General features: G+C 46.0%; 1 protein-coding gene across 5 annotated transcripts in view; it reads left to right on the forward strand.

Annotated features, from left to right (window-relative positions):
- The window catches only part of ttn.1 (titin, tandem duplicate 1), a 127,632-nt gene extending 114,044 nt beyond the window's left edge, over positions 1-13,588 (forward strand). For 4 of the 5 annotated variants that reach the window (XM_084085146.1, XM_084085145.1, XM_084085148.1 and 1 more), the window contains 13 exons: positions 160-453; positions 721-1,020; positions 1,202-1,504; positions 1,765-2,067; positions 2,198-2,782; positions 2,930-3,232; positions 3,445-3,744; positions 3,967-4,542; positions 4,760-5,065; positions 5,408-5,998; positions 6,233-11,221; positions 11,664-12,078; positions 12,270-13,588. In XM_084085146.1, the coding sequence (XP_083941272.1) occupies positions 160-453; positions 721-1,020; positions 1,202-1,504; positions 1,765-2,067; positions 2,198-2,782; positions 2,930-3,232; positions 3,445-3,744; positions 3,967-4,542; positions 4,760-5,065; positions 5,408-5,998; positions 6,233-11,221; positions 11,664-12,078; positions 12,270-12,294 (9,290 nt within the window). In that variant the 3' untranslated portion in view covers positions 12,295-13,588. The remainder of the gene's footprint in view (positions 1-159; positions 454-720; positions 1,021-1,201; positions 1,505-1,764; positions 2,068-2,197; positions 2,783-2,929; positions 3,233-3,444; positions 3,745-3,966; positions 4,543-4,759; positions 5,066-5,407; positions 5,999-6,232; positions 11,222-11,663; positions 12,079-12,269) is intronic. The other variant, XM_084085147.1, reaches the window with a different exon arrangement.
- Positions 13,589-18,510: the final 4,922 nt, after the last annotated feature.

Genomic DNA, 18,510 nt, shown 5'->3' on the forward strand with positions numbered 1-18,510 from the left:
GATATGCATTAGGCAAAAAATTATAATAAAGTCCTCATTGTTAATTTAACTCAGAGTTACAGATGCATAAGGGTCCATTTGGACCCTTTGAGGCCACACGTAGTTTTGAGGAGAGTCCTTTCTATATTTTCTAATCTATATGTGTGTGTTTTTCTTCAGTGATGCCGGTGGTGGATCTCTCCAGCATTCCTCAGAAGGTGGTGAACGTTCTGGCAGGTAAGACTCTGGAGCTGGACCTGCCTATCATCGGCAGACCACCACCCACTTGCGCCTGGTTCTTCTCCGGCAAAAAGATGGGGGGGAAGGCAACGGACCGCGTGAAGATCGAGAGCACAAAGACTTTCTCCAAGCTCAGTGTGTCAGAAACCACCATTAACGACAGCGGAGAATACAAACTGGAGGTGAAGAATGTTGTGGGAGTCATCACCGAGGTCATCAAAGTCAACATCCTATGTAAGAAATCCTCATAAATGATTACATGTTCTTTATAAGATAGATAAGATAAACATGTATTGATCCCCGGGAGGGAATTTCAGGTGTCATAGTATATAAATAAATATGTGTCAAATAGTAATAATGTATATAATATAAATGTATATACATTATATTGTTTTGTGCTTGTTTTGTGGTTTGCTGAATGGTTGGTTCTCTTTTGTTTTGGTTCTTATATGATACATAACTACATACACTTAACACATTTTCTTTATTTCTGTCTTTCAGCCAAGCCTGACGAGCCTAAGGGACCGATGAGGTTGGACGAGGTCGACGCCACCTCCATCACCTGCAGCTGGGATCCGCCACAAAGAGACGGCGGTGCTCCGATCAGTGGCTATGTGGTGGAGCAGCGCGATGCCCACCGTCCTGGCTGGGTGCCCATCAGCGACTCCGTCAGCAGGCCCACCTTCCGGTTCGTGAACCTGATCGAGAGAGCCGAGTATGTGTTCCGTGCTGCGGCCGTGAACCGCTACGGCACCGGAGAGTACCTGCAGTCTGAGGTCGTCATGGCCAAGAGCGCACACAGTAAGTTACTTTCTGAGTAAGATTAGGATTTTAGCTTCATTAACCCTGTGTATAGTGCTACAATGACGATATTACTATAATTTAGAGGCATGCTGATTTTATAGCAACGTCCACAGTTCGTCCCCAGAGGAATTAGAGAGGCGCCATTACATCTTACTAAAAGCTCAAATGTCCTCCTCAGATGTTCCCGGACCTCCCGGCAGACCCACGGTCTTCGACACGTCTCGTGACGGCATGACAGTGGCCTGGAACCCGCCTGAGGAGGATGGCGGCCTGGAAGTGTCTGGATACATTATTGAGCGCAAAGAGGTGCGCTCAGAGAGATGGGTACGGGCCAATAAGAACCCTGTCACCATGACCCGCTACAGGTCTACTGATCTGACAGAGGGTCTTGAGTATGAACACAGAGTCACCGCCATCAACGCCAGAGGGCTGAGCAAACCAAGCCTGCTGTCCAAACCGGCAGTCGCCACAGACCCCGTCGGTAAGAGCCCTCTTTATGTTGTTTAAATAAATTATGTGTTATGCTACTATACCGTTACATTTGAGGCATTTAGCTGGCACTTTTTGAAGGAGCAGCTTTCAAAGAATTAATAAATGTTGATTATATGTACATTGTTAACATTACAAGTAATCCCATTTATAAGCAATAAAAGAGGCAAGCAAAACGCAATAACTCTAATACGATACAAAGTTGTTCCATGACAAACACTGACCTATCTGAACACCCCCCCTCCCCAAAAGATCCCCCTGGCTGTCCACAGAACCCCAGGGTCACTGCCACCACCATGGAATCTGTGTCCCTGGCCTGGAGTCCTCCAGACGACGAGGGAGATGCCAGGGTGGATGGGTACCTGATAGAGATGCAGAAGGCAGGCACCAATGCATGGCTCAAGTGTAACACCACTCCCTCTCTGATCTGTGAGTACACCTTGACCAAGATGCCACAGGGAGAGGAGTTCAAGTTCCGTGTGCTGGCTTGCAACGCTGGCGGTAGTGGAGAGGCCGCAGAGGTTCCCGGAACTGTCAAAATCACTGAGATGCTTGGTAAGCTCACCATCTATTATTATGAATACTGTACACATATGCAAATATATAGCCATACATTCCTAGATCACTAGCATTCCAATCAATCTTAAGCCAGTTCGCTAACCATCACTTTTTGTCCCCTGTCTAGAATCTCCTGACTACGAACTGGAATTGAAATACAAGACGGTTTACGTGGTGAGACAGGGAGGAGTCGTCAGACTCTCTCTGCCCATTAAGGGTAAACCCTGTCCGGCATGCACGTGGTCTAAGGACGGCGGTGCTGTGTCCGACCTAGCCATGATTGCCAACACAGAGGATGCCAGTGAACTGGTCATCAAGGGAGCTGAGAGGGGTGACTCTGGCACCTACAACCTCCTCCTTGAGAACAAGGTTGGCAAGAAGAAAGCCCAGATCAAGGTTAATGTCATCGGACGCCCCAGTGCGCCCGAGGGACCTATGGTGTTCGCGGAGATCCAGGCCAACTCTGTCAAGGTGTCCTGGAAGACTCCTACAGACGACGGTGGCTCAGACATCCTGGGATACATTGTGGAGAGACGAGAGTCGTCCAGGAATGCCTGGTATACAGTGGACTCCAGGGTTACTGACACACACCTGCTGGTCAAGGGCCTGAAGGAAGGAACAAAGTATCACTTCAAGGTCACCGCAGAGAACGCCTTTGGTATCAGTGCGTCTCTGAAGTCAGAGGAGCCAGTGGTTCCCAAGATTCCTTTGTGTGAGTAGAATCAATATTTCTTCATCTATGCCTCTACACATTTATGTTACATTTTAACCATTGCAATCACAGAACACGCTTGCATTTCTAGATGGCTAACAGTGCAAAACATCTTCCATATATTAACTGTTTTGTGATTCAAAACAGGTGCCCCTGAGCCTTCAAGCACCGCACCAGAGATCATGGACGTCACCAAGAGTTCTGTGGCCCTGGCTTGGTCCCGACCCAAGGACGATGGTGGCTCTGCCATCACCGGCTACTTTGTGGAGTACAAGGTGGTCTCAGCTGAGACCTGTTCTCGCCATAAGAAGATGGTGACATCCACCATGTTCACTGTGCCTGGACTCACACCAGACGCAGAGTACCAGTTCCGTGTTGTTGCCGTAAACAAAATTGGAGAGAGCGAGGCTGGACCTTTGTCTGACGCAGTCATCTGCAAAGATCCATTCGGTGAGTTTCATGTTGTTGAATTGTGAAACAGACTGTGATGAGGATTTTATCATAGCTGCTGGATACAATAAGATACATTTTTAGCATTAAACTGACACATCTTAGACCTGATTTATACTTGCACGCTGGTGTCACGCATAGAAAATAGCAGATCTACAAACTCACTGTGAGCTATCTGATTTATTAATGTATTATTATTTCTTCTCTTCTAGACAAGCCAAGCCAGCCAGGTGAGATTGACACGGTGACAGTGGCGAACAACTTCATCAAGATCAAATGGCAGGCTCCAGAGTGCGACGGAGGCAAGCCGGTCCTGGGTTACTGGGTGGAGTTCAGGAAGTCCATCGAGAGCACCTGGAAGAAATGTAACAAGCAGAGGACGAAGGACAAGGAGTTCCAGGTGTCAGGTCTGATGGAAGCCACAGAGTACGAGTTCAGAGTGTTTGCTGAGAACGAGACAGGAATCAGCAGACCACGCAGAACCGCCACATGCATCAAGACCAAACAGAGTGGTGAGACAACTGTCATGTTCATACCAGCAGAAGTGATTTTATCAAGTAATGTCATCATTACAAGCAACACAGAGGTCTAATGGCTGTTTTATACACAAGTGACTTGGTATTTGAATACAATTGTAACCAGCAGCTAAATAAAAAAGATTAACTCATTAAATAATTATCAATGTAATAAAAGGGGTCAGTTAGTAACAAATACCTGCCTTTTGGTGGTTACAGCTGAAAGCGCACCAGGCCTGAGGAAGGAAATGGACGAAGTGACCGCCAAACTTGGCCAGCCAGCCGTCATGAAGTGCCAGATCATCGGCAGACCCCTTCCAACAATCAAGTGGTACCACGCCGGTAAGGAGGTGTTCGAGTCCCGCAAGTACGAGATGAGCTCGGACGGACGCAACCACTCCCTGTCCATCACGACGGACCAGCAGGAAGACGAGGGCGAATACACATGCAAGGCCATCAACGATGCCGGAGAGTGTGAAACCACCGCCCTTCTGGTGCTGGAGGCGGCTGCTAGATTCCACCCCGACTACCCATTGAAAGACACCTACTACGCCGCCCTGGGCAGCACCCTGAGGATCCATTGTGTCTACATTGGTCGTCCAGAGCCCAAGATCATGTGGTTGCAGGGAGCTAAGACCCTGGAGAACACGGAGGACATCAGCATTGAAACCACGGAGCACTACACTCACCTGATCATCAAGAACGTCCAGCGCAGAGTCCATGGAGGAAAATACAGGATCAGGCTGCACAACCACTTTGGCCGCACTGACACTGCCTTCAACGTTGAAATCTATGGTATGTTTTTGTATCCGTATTGTTTTTCATTCATTATGCTACTGTACATATCGTTGCTTTCGGATGGAAAACCGTGTATGAAAGTGGAAGTTATAATTTAGTCACAACGCTCTTGTTAATTTGTTAAATATTTATTGAAATATGGAGATACGATATATACAGACACATTTAGAGAAGACTTTCAAAGTGTTAACCTCATTCACTGTGTATCTTCCAGACAAACCTGACATTCCTGTGGGCCCCATTAATATGGACGGACTGCTGAAGAACTCGGTCATCATCAGCTGGAAGGCTCCTACAGATGACGGAGGCTCCATGATCACCAACTACCTTGTGGAGAAGCGTGAGGACAAGGAAGGCTCCGACTGGGAGCTGGTATCGTCATCCATTAACGGCATCTCCTGCCGCGTGCCCAACCTGATCGACGGCGCCGGGTACTACTTCCGTGTCTACGCTCAGAACCGCTATGGCAACAGCGAGCCACTGGAACTGTCTGCACCCATCCTCATCAAGAGTCAAATGGGTATGTTTGCAATGTGGTATTATAGATAATAATACAATTAATTAAGAGGACATAGTGTGATATTCCACCACATAGCTTTACAACTTCAGATGCACTTTGGCACAAGTGACACCATAGTTATGTCCTCCCTATGAAACGCCTCACTGTCAAGTGAAAAGAAGCAGCTGGTGACTCCATGTGTAATGGAGGAGGCATGTGGTTGTCTATACCCTCTGTGGGGTACAGTGGGGGTTGGCAGTGACAAGGACCGTGTAGTGTAGTGCATTGTTCAGGAGCAATTGGCAGAATGACTAAATTGAGGAGCAAAAGAACAATGTCTAATTCATGTCCTCCTTTCCACAGAGAAACCATCACCGCCTGTGTCTCCTGTGGTCTCCGGTATCACCAAGGTCTCGTGCGTGCTTTCCTGGAAACCTCCCGTCAACGACGGCGGCTCCAAGATCAAGAGCTATTGCGTGGAAAAGAAAGAGAAGAAGGGCGAATGGACGCCGGTGACCACGGACGAGATCAAACAGACCGTGTTCTCCGTCAAGCGCCTCACCGAGGGCATGGAGTACATCTTCCGTGTGAAGTGCGAGAACCTGGGAGGGGAGAGCGACTACAGTGAGGAGACTGCCCCCATGGTTACCGCCAACGCAGTGGACGTCCGCGCTCCGGCCTTCAAGGAGGAGCTGAGGAACCAGAGCGTCAAGTACAAGAGCAACGCCACCCTGGTGTGCAAGATCATAGGACAGCCCAAGCCTGTTATTAAATGGTTCAGACGAGGAAAGGAGATCCAGTCCGATGGAAAGAAGCTCAAGATCCAGGAGTTCAAGGGAGGCTACCACCAGCTGGTCATCACAGAGGCCGATGAGGACGACTCCACCATCTACCAGATCAGAGCCACTAACCAGGGAGGCTCCATCTGCGCCACCATCTCTCTGGATGTTGAGGGTAAGTTCACAGAAACGTACAATAGTAGACAGTGTACTGCTAATAGTATGACATATTAGGTCACACAGTTTACAGTGTACACAGATGTACCAAATTTTGCTTTGACATTTGCAGTCCAACTACATTGACCGTAGTTACATGACTGTGTAATTTTAATGTTTTATAGCCATTCTAAATAGAATGAAACATGTAATAAAAATCCTAAAACTAATATGTTCTATTTGTCGTTTCTAGTTCCTGCCAAGATTAACCTGCCTAAGAACCTGAAGGACAAGGAAGCCATCCCCGCCCTGCGTGGAGAGATGGTGAACATCAAGATTCCCTTCACCGGTAAACCTGACCCTGTGATCACCTGGCAGAAGGGCCAGGACCTCATCGACAGCAATGGCTACTACCAGGTCATCGTCACCAGGTCCTTCACCTCACTGGTGTTCCCCAATGGAGTGGAGAAGAAGGATGCTGGCTTCTACATCGTCTGCGCCAAGAACAGATTTGGCATTGATCAACAGACAGTGGAGCTTGATGTAGCCGATGTGCCCGATCCTCCGCGCGGTGTGAAAGCCAGCGACATCTCCAGAGATTCAGTCACTCTCAACTGGGTGGAACCAGCCAACGACGGTGGCAGCAGGGTCAGCAGCTACATCATTGAGAAATGCCCCACCACCGCTGAGAGATGGGAGCGTGTTGCCCAGGCCCGTGACAGCCACTACACCGTTATCGGCCTGTTTGGAGGAACTGGCTACCAGTTCAGAATCATCGCTGAGAACAAGTTTGGCCAGAGCGCTCCATCCGAGAGCAGCGGTTCCATCATGACCAAGGAGGACAAATCTAGAGTCCTTCTGTATGACCGGGAGGTTGATGACACTGGCTCTGTCCCCAGGGGCAAGGCTATGGTCAATGACGCCAAGAATCTCCACGACAAATATTCCATTGCAGAGGAGCTGGGTAGAGGACAGTTTGGTATTATCCACCGCTGCGTTGAAATCAGCTCCAAGCAGACCTACATGGCTAAATTTGTCAAAGTGAGGGGTGCTGATCAAGCCATTGTTAAGAAAGAAATTGCTGCTTTGAATCTTGCCAAACACAGCAACTTCCTCCTCCTCCACACCGCTTTTGAGAGCCCTGAGGAACTGGTGTTGATCTACGACTTCATTTCTGGTAGCGACATCTTTGAGCGCCTCAACTCACCAGACTTCGAGCTCAACGAGCGTGAAATTGTGAACTACATAAGACAGGTCTGCACAGCTCTGGACTTCCTGCACGAACAGAGCTACGGCCACTTTGACATCAGACCTGAGAATATTGTGTACACCACCAGAACCGGCTCTAATGTGAAGATTATTGAGATGGGCCAGTGCAGACATCTGACTCCTGGAGACGTGGCCAAGATTCAGTACACCACTGCTGAGTACGCTGCTCCTGAGATCCACCAAGGTGACCTGGTCAACCAAGTAACTGACATGTGGTCCGTCGGCGTGCTTGCCTACGTACTTATCAGTGGCCTCAATCCATTCACTGCTGAGACCAACCAGCAGATGATTGACAACATCTCCACTGCAATCTACACCTACGAAGACGAATCCTTCAAGCAGGTCAGTGTTGATGCACTGGACTTCACCGACCGTCTGATGACCAAGGAACGCAAGCACCGCATGACGGCTGCCCAGGCTCTTGAACATCCCTGGTTGACGAAGCCAGCAGAGGAGCTCAGCGGCAGGGCGATGCAGACAGGCAGACATAAGAGATACTATCAGTCCATAGTGAAGAAGGAGTGGAGCACGGTTGTATCTGCAGCTCGTATTGCCAGTGGGGGATCCATCAGGTCTCAGAGAGGAGTCTTCGTCGCCAAGGTGAAGTTTGCTCCATTCGAGCACGGCCCTCTTACTGGCCAGGTCGGACATAGCGTTGCGAATGAGGGCGACAGTGTCAAGATGACCTGCAACATTGAGAACTACGACAACAGCACTGAGGTGACGTGGTACTGTGGTGTCAGGCAGCTGGAGGCCGGTGACAAGTATGAGATTGAATATGAGGATGGCCTGGCTGTAATCACCATAAACAAGATCACTAGAGCAGATGACGGAACCTACAGATGCAAGGTTGTGAATGAATACGGAGAGGACAGCGCCTATGCAGAGGTGTTCGTCAATGGTGTCAGGTCTTACCGCGACTACTTCACAGCACGAGTGGTGAAGAAGGTGAAGCGCCGTGTTGACACCGCTAGAATGCTCCAGAAGCCACCAGAGTTCACACTGCCTCTTACCAACCGCACAGCCTACATTGGAGAGGATGTGCGCTTTGGTGTCACAATCACTGTGCACCCAGAGCCCCGTGTCACCTGGCATAAGTCTGGACAGAAAATGGTCCCTTGTGCTGATGACAAGAAGTACACCTTCATCAGCGACAAGGGTCTTTATCAGCTGATCATCCACAGCCTTGAGAAAGATGATGAAGCTGAGTATAGCGTTGTGGCCCGGAACAGGTACGGTGATGACAGCTGTAAGTGTCGCCTCACAATTAATCCTCGCCCCACACCAGCAGACACAACACTGAGGCCCATGTTCAAACGCCTGCTCGCCAATGTTGAATGCAGGGAGGGACAGAATGTTCGCTTTGAGATCAGAGTGTCTGGTCGCCCCGACCTGAAGTGGGAGAAAGACGGCATGCCTTTGGCCTTCGGTCCATCTATTGAAATTGTCCATGAGGGCCTGGATTACTTTATCCTGCACGTGAAAGACACACTTTCTGAAGATTCTGGCGTGTACAGAGTTACTGCCACCAACTCTGCTGGATCCGCCAGTTGCCAGGCAACCCTAAAAGTGGAACGCGTCACTCATGTGAAGAAGGTGTATGTGAGTGAGAAGGAAAAGAAGGCGGCAGCTGAGAAGGAGAAACTAGACAAGAAGGTGAGACTTAACCAGATTATGACTGGCACCGCTATCTTGCCTCTCCCCCCCGTCGCAGTGCAAGCCATCAGGGAAGCAGCCGCCATGTTCAAACCTGCCGTGACAACCAAGAAGGGTGAGAAGACCGAGGCTGAGATCCAGAAAGAGAAAGAAGAGAGGAAGAAGAGGGCAGATGAGAAGCGGCTGCGTATGCCATACGATGTTCCCACTCCTCGTGACATTAACCCAGCCGTCCTTGAGGAGGATAATGAGATCAAACACTTCAAACCCATGTCTGACATGAAATGGTACAAGACACTGCGTGACCAGTACAACTTCCCTGAGCCCATGGACAAGATCCATGAGAAGCGAATGAAGCGCATCCGTCTGTCCAGGTGGGAGCAGTTCTACGAGGTGCCTCTGCCCAGAATCAATGACCAGTACAAGCCAAGGTGGCGCATCCCGGCCATGACCCAGGATGACCTCGAGACTGTGAGGCCTTCAAGGTACCGCACTCCCTCACCTGAGGGGAGATGTGATTGTTACCCTAAGCTCAGAAGGAGGTCTCTGGGCGACCTGAGTGATGAGGAGCTGCTACTGCCTGTGAAGGAATATCTGTCTATGAAGGTAACCGAGGAGGACAGACTACGCCTGGAGGAGGAACTACAGTATGGCTATTCTGCCTCTCCACCCAGCCTCAGCCCTGTGCGCTTCGAGCTCTCCGCCCTGCGCTCCACATCTCCCAGAAGAGTAGTCCACGCTGAGGAGGAGGAGGGAGAAGAAGTCACAAGATACGACTCCTACCGTATCCCATCTAGATTTGAGGCCGGCCCAAGCTTCCTTGATTTGCGCCAGCGCCACGACAAGACCACTTACAGACCTCCCAGGCAGAAACAGAGGGTGAATGAAGAGAAGGAGGATCAGGAGTTGCTCCGCCCTCACAAAACAGCCCAGAGAATTACCAGCTACAAGAGTGAGCTCAAACGCATGGAGTTTGAGGAGAAGACCAGAGTCTGCAAGAGGGAGACCTCTGCTGTCGCCCAATACTCTGAGGATGTTCAGTCTGAGTACCTGACTTCTGTCGCCACCGAATATATTCCTAAACCAATCAAGAAACTCCCACCTCCTGAACCTCCAGCCCCTCAGAAGACTGCCAAAGTTGATCAAGTTACCTACCCTAAAGTTGACTTCATGTCCAGGTATGAGCAGAGGAAACAGGTCCTGAGGACAGAGAGGATGTCCATGGAGAGAAAGGAGACGGTGACCCAGGCTCCCTTCAGCCTGGACCACACACCACGTATCTCTATCAGGATGCGCTCACATCGCGTGCCCTATGGCTGCAACACCAAGTTCACCCTGAATGTCCAGGCCAAACCTGAGCCACAGATCAAGTGGTTCCACAACGAAAAGGAGATCCAGCAGAACAGGAAATACCACATGAGCAACCTGAGTGGAGTCTTGACCCTCAAGATCACTGAATGTGTGACCGAGGATGCTGGCACCTACCGCGTGGTCTGCAAGAACGCCAGGGGAGAAACCTCCGACTACGCCACTTTGGATGTAGCAGGAGAGGAATATGCTGCTTTCTCAACACTCCGCAGGGATGAGGAGCCACCGTCTGCACACGACCCCGAGATGACAAGGACAGAGGTATATCACGTCTCATCATCTAAGACTACTGTTGAGGAGACGAGAGTGAAGGAAACGACCACTGTTGTTGAGACAAAGACGGTAACGGAAAGGAAAAAAGTGGCTCCCAAGATCCTGAGCAAACCACAGTCTCTGACCGTGAACGAGGGAGAGGTTGCCAAGTTTTTGTGTGACGTTGATGGAGACCCTGCACCCTCTATCACCTGGCTGCGGGAAGGCTCTGCGATTGGCTCCACTTTCCGTTACCATATCGTCTCAACTGAGTACACCTCCAGCTTTGAGATCTCAAGCGTGGAGATGGCAGATGCAGGCAGCTACACGCTGCTGGTGGAGAATGCTGCAGGCAGCCAGGAGGCTTTCTTCACTCTGACCATAAGCAAGTCACAGTCCAAGGCGAAGGTCGCAGAAAGGATCACTTCACCAGAGGCCAAGTCCCCTCTTTCCAGGTCCCCTGAACTCAAATCTCCCCCGAGAGTCAAGTCACCGGAACCAATCAAGTCACCACAGAGAGTGAAGTCTCCTCCCACAGTCAAGTCCCCGACACCATCGGAGAGGGAGCAGGCGATGTCACCAATTAAGTCACCAAAGAGAGTGATGTCCCCACCCACAGTCAAGTCCCCCGAGCCAATCAAGTCACCAAAGAGAGTGATGTCACCAACCTTGGAAAAGGCACCTGTCGCTGTGCAAGGTAAGAAGGCATTATGTTAATTGGCTGCACGTCATAATGTAGACAATGTTTGTTCATCTTCTGTCGTTATAAACTATTATGTCCATGACATAATAGTCACTGGCTTTACTAAAACTGTTAACACCAAGCACTATAACTATAATTATCACTATAAAGATATAGTTTTAAAAATCATTCTAACTCAAGTGGATGGCAGAGTCATCTATAACAAAGACAATGGTGAACGATATGGTTATAGTGCTTCGTGTGAACAGGTCTTTTTGTTAAGTTTATTTTCTTTGAGAAACTTGGCTCACAGAATGTTTATTTGACATATTCGGCTTTGAATGCATCTTGGGTGGTCGGTGGAGTCACCGACCACCCAACAGCTTATGTATGACAAAAGAAAATCATACATTAGCCATAACACATGAATCATTTGCTTTTCATTTGCTATCCTCAGCCCTTGTTGAAGAACCAACTAAAATGGGTATTATGGCGCAAAGAGCTTCTGCTGACAGCAGCATGATGCAGGAACATATCTCAGCCTCTCATGTGGAAGCTGCCTCTTACAGCAGCAGCAGCACTCGCACTGCTGAGGTTTCACTTGAGAGCATGTCAGCATCTAGCAGCATGTCTGCCATGATGACGTCTGAGTCAATGGCTGCCATGAGCTCCAGCAGCAGCAAAATGATGGAAATGTCTGGGTCAATGGCTGCCATGAGTGCCAGCAGCGGCAAAATGATGGAAATGTCTGGGTCAATGGCTGCCATGAGTGCCAGCAGCAGCAAAATGATGGAAATGTCTGAGTCTGTGGTTGCCATGAGCTCCAGCAGCAGCAAAATGACGGAAATGTCTACTCACTCCTCTTCTCTGAGGTACGTTAGTTACCGCTAGTTGACGGTAACTAACGTACAATCAAAACCAGCTTTTGATTGTACGTGATTATGCTGAGCATCATGGTGATTGACAACAAGTATACAAATAAAAAATGCATAGCAAAGTGATGTCATGTCTCGCTTTGGTTTGACAGTAGAAACTAACTGTTGTTTTTTGTGTGGGATAACAGGCAGATGAGTGAAGGAGACGAGTGATGATCCAGACCCGTTCCTGACCGTGGGGAGGACCAACACCAGTCACACCAGTGACTTCAGGAAGTCTGGAGTAAAGGAGGCTTATGTTGGAGCGAACATCTTAAAAACTGTCCAACCAGCTTGGATTCCAATCTGCTGCTGTTCACATTCGGTCCATGTAAAAAAAAGAAAATGAAAAAAGAAAACGGCAACATGGATAAAACGTCCACATTTCATCAAGATAATTTCTATCCTCAATTCCCTGATCCTCAACACTTTTATTTATTGAATTAGCAAAACCTAATCTTTACTGATCTAGATAAAGACCTGGATTTCTGTTCTTGTAAATATGAACTATTTTTATACCAAACTTGACATTAATTTATGCCAAACTAGACTAAAGTCTAAAGTTGTTATAAAATGTGCCATATTGGATAAATATGACTTAGGATTTTTGATCCATTTTTCTGTGACATGTACATAATGTATATAGCCGAATTTAACGGTTATGGGGAATGTATGCATTGTTATTTATGACAATATTAACTGAAACAAAATGAAACTGAAAGTTTAAAAGGAGAAAGTTTCACATGAAACGAATACCCTGTGCCTGAAACAAAAACACTGTGCCTCAACGATTTGTTGAAGTCTTTAAGATTGCCTCAGCAGGTAGAGAGGCTCCCTGTTGAAGTTTGAAACAAGAATCTGAGACAAGTTATTATCACGCACTGAGGCGTGTGGCCTCAGTGCGTGTAATATTACAGTACTCCTATGAATTATAACACGACCATAAGACCCTGAGTGCTGTTTGCATAATACCCTCATGTAAGCAGCATAAACTGGTCTTGTGTTCGGACTGACTATGTCATACCACCATTTTGATGACATGCTCAGAGTGCTAGCGGCCTGCACTCTGGGTTTTGATAATTGTAATGTGCACTGTTTCTGGCAAAGGACGCTTGGATTGTCTTTTCAAGAGTAACATCTCCTGGCCTTAATTAAAAAAAAAAAAAAAAGTCAGTACAAGTTCTTCTTTGCAGAAGCAGTGCCAACTCTTGGAGGCTAGTTTGGTAATGTGTTGTGTGTTTGAGTGTGTTTGTAGATTTTAGTAATTTCACCTTGTCACTTGTCAGGGTTTTCACCAAGCCAGTGCACCACAGCAAGTCCACCATCTGTGAAACAAAGAAAAAAATGCATTAATTGTATGCCCTGCACTTGGACTTAATTGATGTTGATATAGCATTACCATTATGTACTTCCTCCTTGAGTTTTATGCATTAATGATTTAATAAAGCATGATTTCAGCACCATACAACATGTCTGTGTCTGGTTTTGTTGTAATTTATTCTGTTCAACAGCTCTGAATAGGAATTCTGAGCTGTAAATCTGTAATGGAGTGTGTGTGACAGTAATGAAGAAATTAGGAAATGGAGTTACACAGCATAAACTAGCTGAAACTTGCAGATGTTTGACGGAATGCGTTTAAGTCCACGAGAGCCGGGTGGACAAGAATGTAAATAAACAGGAAGAATTATTACAATGTTTACATGTGGTGGTGTGGTGCAGCCCCACCCCTCATATGACAGATTTAACATCCAGAACACTTAAAGCACAAGTAAATCTGAAATCGGTGATGAAGCACTAAGCATGGTAGTCACTCACTTGGTGTTCCCAAGGTTGTGAGTACAAACCCCTCTACGTTTGTACTACTACTCTTTACTCAAAAGAATGTTTGGAAGGCGTTGGGGTAGCGGCGGTGAAAGGTAGAGGGAGTAACTAAAGTGAGTGACCCCAAATCCTTTTCATTACACATCCCTCAAAACCAAACGTCCCCCCATCAAAAATGTCTCAAATACTATCCAATAAATGGTTAACTTAATGTATGCAGGGCCAACCAGGTGAATTAATTAGTTAATTGGGTCTGAGAAGCTGTTTACAGATGAGCTGCGATCTGACCCCCCTGCAAGCTTGTCAGAGTTGGAAATACCAGAGTCATAAGCCTCCATGGCCATTAGTCAGAGTTATACTTCATTCATTGTACGCAGAGATGGGGGGAAATACATCAAAAAGTATTTTGATACAAATTGCAAATACTGTTTTTAAATATATATATACATTTTATCACAATACCAATACAAAATACTGGTCTGGAGAAAGTATTTGAGAAACAAAGTATTTTGATACAAATTGATACAAATTGCAAATACTGTTTTTAAATATATATATATATTTTATCACAATACCAATACAAAATACTGGTCTGGAGAAAGTATTTGAGAAACAAACTAATAACTGCAAGATGGACTGTGGCTGGTCAAGTAATACACTAGCCTGGAGGAGAAGAGTGTGTGAGACATTTCAACACGTTTCTGAGGTTCTCCAGCACACACACAGACAGACAGACAGACAGACAGACAGACAGACAGACAGACAGACAGACAGACAGACAGGTGGGGTACTGGGTTCTCCAGTACACAGAGAGACAGACAGACAGACAGACAGACAGACAGACAGACAGACAGACAGACAGACAGACAGACAGGTGGGGTACTGGGTTCTTCAGCACACCACTCATCTTGTTTCAGTCTGTTCTCATTGGTCCACTAAGACCTCTGACCAAGTTTCAGACCCATAGGATGCTCAAAACAAGATATATTTAAATAAAACCCCTCAGAAAATCGAAACACAGAGGGGGTGTGGCCTCCAATACCAATATATTCCCATTAGTCCACTAAGACCTCCCACCATGTTTGTGACCCATATATAGGACACTCAGAACCAGAGATATTTACATAAAACCCCTCAGCCAATAGGAATACAGAGGGGGCGTGGCCTCCAATAACAATTTGTTCCTATTGATCCCCAAAAACCTCACACCAAATCCGAGACCTAGAGTATGCTCAGAACTAGAGTTATTCCCAATAAACCCTCGACCAATAGGAAAAGGGGGATGAATGACCAAGGACTAGTGGTTGAGTGTCTCATCTCTTATGCTGGAACACTCTTTGTTACAACAAAGACTGTCCCAGCATAAGAGATGAAACACTCACCCACTCAAACCGTCTTCAGTGCAACAAAGACTGTCTCAGCATAAGAGATGAGACACTCACCCACTCAAACCGTCTTCAGTGCAACAAAGACTGTCTCAGCATAAGAGATGAGACACTCACCCACTCTAACTGTCTTTCAACAAAGACTGTCCCAGCATACAAGATGAGACGAATACAAGAAGACTCACCTCAAGACGAACTCACCCCAACTGAAAAAGGAAAACTCACCTCGGGGGTAGGAACACTCACCCCGGGGGGTGGGTAAACTCACCCCAGGACCTGAGAAAACTCACCCCGGAACACTCACCCCGGGGGTAGGAAAACTCACCCCAGAAAAAGTCAATGGTGTAAAGTACAGTGAGTTTTTGTTTTGTGGGTGGGTTTAACTTTTCCCCTCTACACCAAGTCTGTATGTTTAAAAAAGGCACATCTACCGGCTTGTGAGCTTTCCTTTTTCACAGAATGCTTTCATAATGAGACACGTTTAATCCATACTGGATTAAATTCTGTCTTTGAAGGTATAGAATTACCTCACAAATGTGTTCACACAGAAAACAAAACATTATACCTGTGTTTTACCTTCACTGGAGTTTTTCTTCATTTGTCTTTGTTAAGTAAGTATTTGTTTGCATTATACACATTGGAATGTTCACTTTTCTGATGAAATCTACCTTGTATTTAAAGCACTTTAATTAGCTAAATGTAATTTAACAACATAATTTGACATTGGAATGTTCACTTCTCTGGGTTCCTACCTGGCCATACACGCACTGAAATTTGTTTGATGGGGGGCACAGGAGTGAAGGGGAGGAGGGGGGTTGACCACTTAACACTAATATCCCATTCCACTTAATGATTCATTGTTTGATATCTAATAGGTGGATGGGGCAAGGTGACCATGCTATTTGCATTCCTTGTTCACTTTTCTGATGAAATCTACCTGATGAAAAGCACTTTAATTAGCTAAATGTAATTGAACAACATAATTTGGTAATTCTATACCTTCAAAGAAAGAATTTAATCCAGATATGGATTAAACATCATTATGAAAGCATTCTGTGAAAATGGAAAGCACACATTATGAAAGCATTCTGTGAAAATGGAAAGCTCACAAGCCGGTAGATCTACCTTTTTTTAAACCATTTTTCAAAGTTAAAAACCATTGGGGTGAGTTTTCCACAAAGTTGGGGTGAGTCTTCCGGGGTGAGTTTTCTCAGGTCCTGGGGTGAGTGTTCCTACCCCCGAAAATCTTGGGGGTGAGTTTTCCTACCTCTGGGGTGAGTCTTCCGGGGTGAGTTTTCCTACCTCTGAGGTGAGTTGGTTTTGGGGTGAGTCTTCTTGATACCGATGAGACACTCACCCACTCCAACCGTCTTCAGTGCAACAAAGACTGTCCCAGCATAAGAGATGAAACACTCACCCACTGCAACCGTCTTCATTGCAACAAAGACTGTCCCAGCATAAGAGATGAGACACTCACCCACTCCAACCGTCTTTCGTGTAACAAAGACTGTCCCAGCATAAGAGATGAGACACTCACCCACTCAAACCATCTTTCTATCTATCTATCTATCTATCTATCTATCTATCTATCTATCTAACACTGTGTGTGTGTGTGTGTGTGTGTGTGTGTGTGTGTGTGTGTGTGTGTGTGTGTGTGTGTGTGTGTGTGTGTGTGTGTGTGTGTGTGTGTGTGTGTGTGTGTGTGTGTGTGTGTGTGTGCGTGCAGATGGACAGTCAAAGGGCTCATCAGAAACAGCTGAGTCGCCTCCGAAACGAGATTGATGACAAAAAGAGGATGATGGACGAGCTCACAGAGTGAGACCAGGTCCACTAGGGGGCAGCAGACATGCAGCTACTTGGTCATATTATGTTACATTTACGCCAAGCTCATGGAAGCAATGTCATTGGTTATCCAGGTGTCAATCAACTCTAGTCAATATAGCAGGTTCTGACAGGGGGTGGGACTAAAGAAAGCAGGAAGTAAGAGAGAGAAAACAGAGATGTTTATAAATTCAATAATCTGGTAAATGGCACCAAATGAAAGACCTGGGGATTAATACCAGTGTGTATATATCAGCATGTGTGTGTGTTTGGAGCTGGGTTTTCACTCAGTATTTCTACCATAACCAGCTGACATTAATAACTACAAGATGGACTGTGGCTGGTCAACACACTAGCCTGGAGGAGAAGAGTGTGTGTGAGACATTTCGACATGTTTCTGAGTGAGTATGAACTGTAATGGACATTTAGTTAAAGGATAGGATATAAAAATCTTTTGAAAATAGCAGATCTATAAGCTCACAAGACCTTGTAGATCGGCTATTTTCAAATAGTCAAAGTTAAAATAGGACTGAAGTGGTTAATTTATGTTCTGTAATAATAACTAGTAAAACAAGTAACTAGTAACTAAAGTTTTCAAATAATTGTAGTAGAGTAAAAGTATAATATTTTCCTCTGAGATAAAAATATAGAAAATTGGAAATACTCCAAAATACCTCATCATTGTACTTAAGTACAGTCCTTAAGTAAATGTGAATTAATTAATTAAGTGAATGAATGAAGTACTTTATTTAGAGAGACATGGGAAAGGTACATGGAAGTATAGTTAACAATACAAGGTCTTCTAAACTGGATCGCTCATAAAAGCATGATGGCTTGTTTAAAATGAGATCCCCACGCACTCAAATCATGATGACATTTAAGAAAACAGACAGATATACACTACTGTGTAGAACATCATACAATCAGCTTACAGGTTACTGGTATGGACAATAAGAAATATGTACAATAAACATAGGAAAATAAGAAATATGTACCATAAACACAATAAACATAGGAAAATAAGAAATATGTACCATAAACAGTGGAAAATAAGAAATATGTACAATAAACAGTGGAAAATAAGAAATATGTACAATAAACAGTGGAAAATAAGAAATATGTACAATAAACAGTTCGAGGAGGGGGGGGGGGGGGCGTTGGACATGATCAGTGGAGCTGCCTCTGGTGTTGTGATCGTGGACTTCATTTACGTTTTTGAAGTATTTTGACAGGTACATGGGTATCCCAATGTTGTGGTGTATCTTGTAGACCAAGATGTACTTAGTTACTTTACTTTATTTGCCATCATGCAATTTCTGTCCACAAAGCCTAAAAGCTAAACGGAAATGTCATTTATATTGTG

The sequence above is a fragment of the Gymnoscopelus microlampas genome (assembly GCF_963454915.1).
Source record: "Gymnoscopelus microlampas genome assembly, chromosome: 17".
In the NCBI taxonomy this organism is placed as follows: Eukaryota; Metazoa; Chordata; class Actinopteri; order Myctophiformes; family Myctophidae; genus Gymnoscopelus; species Gymnoscopelus microlampas.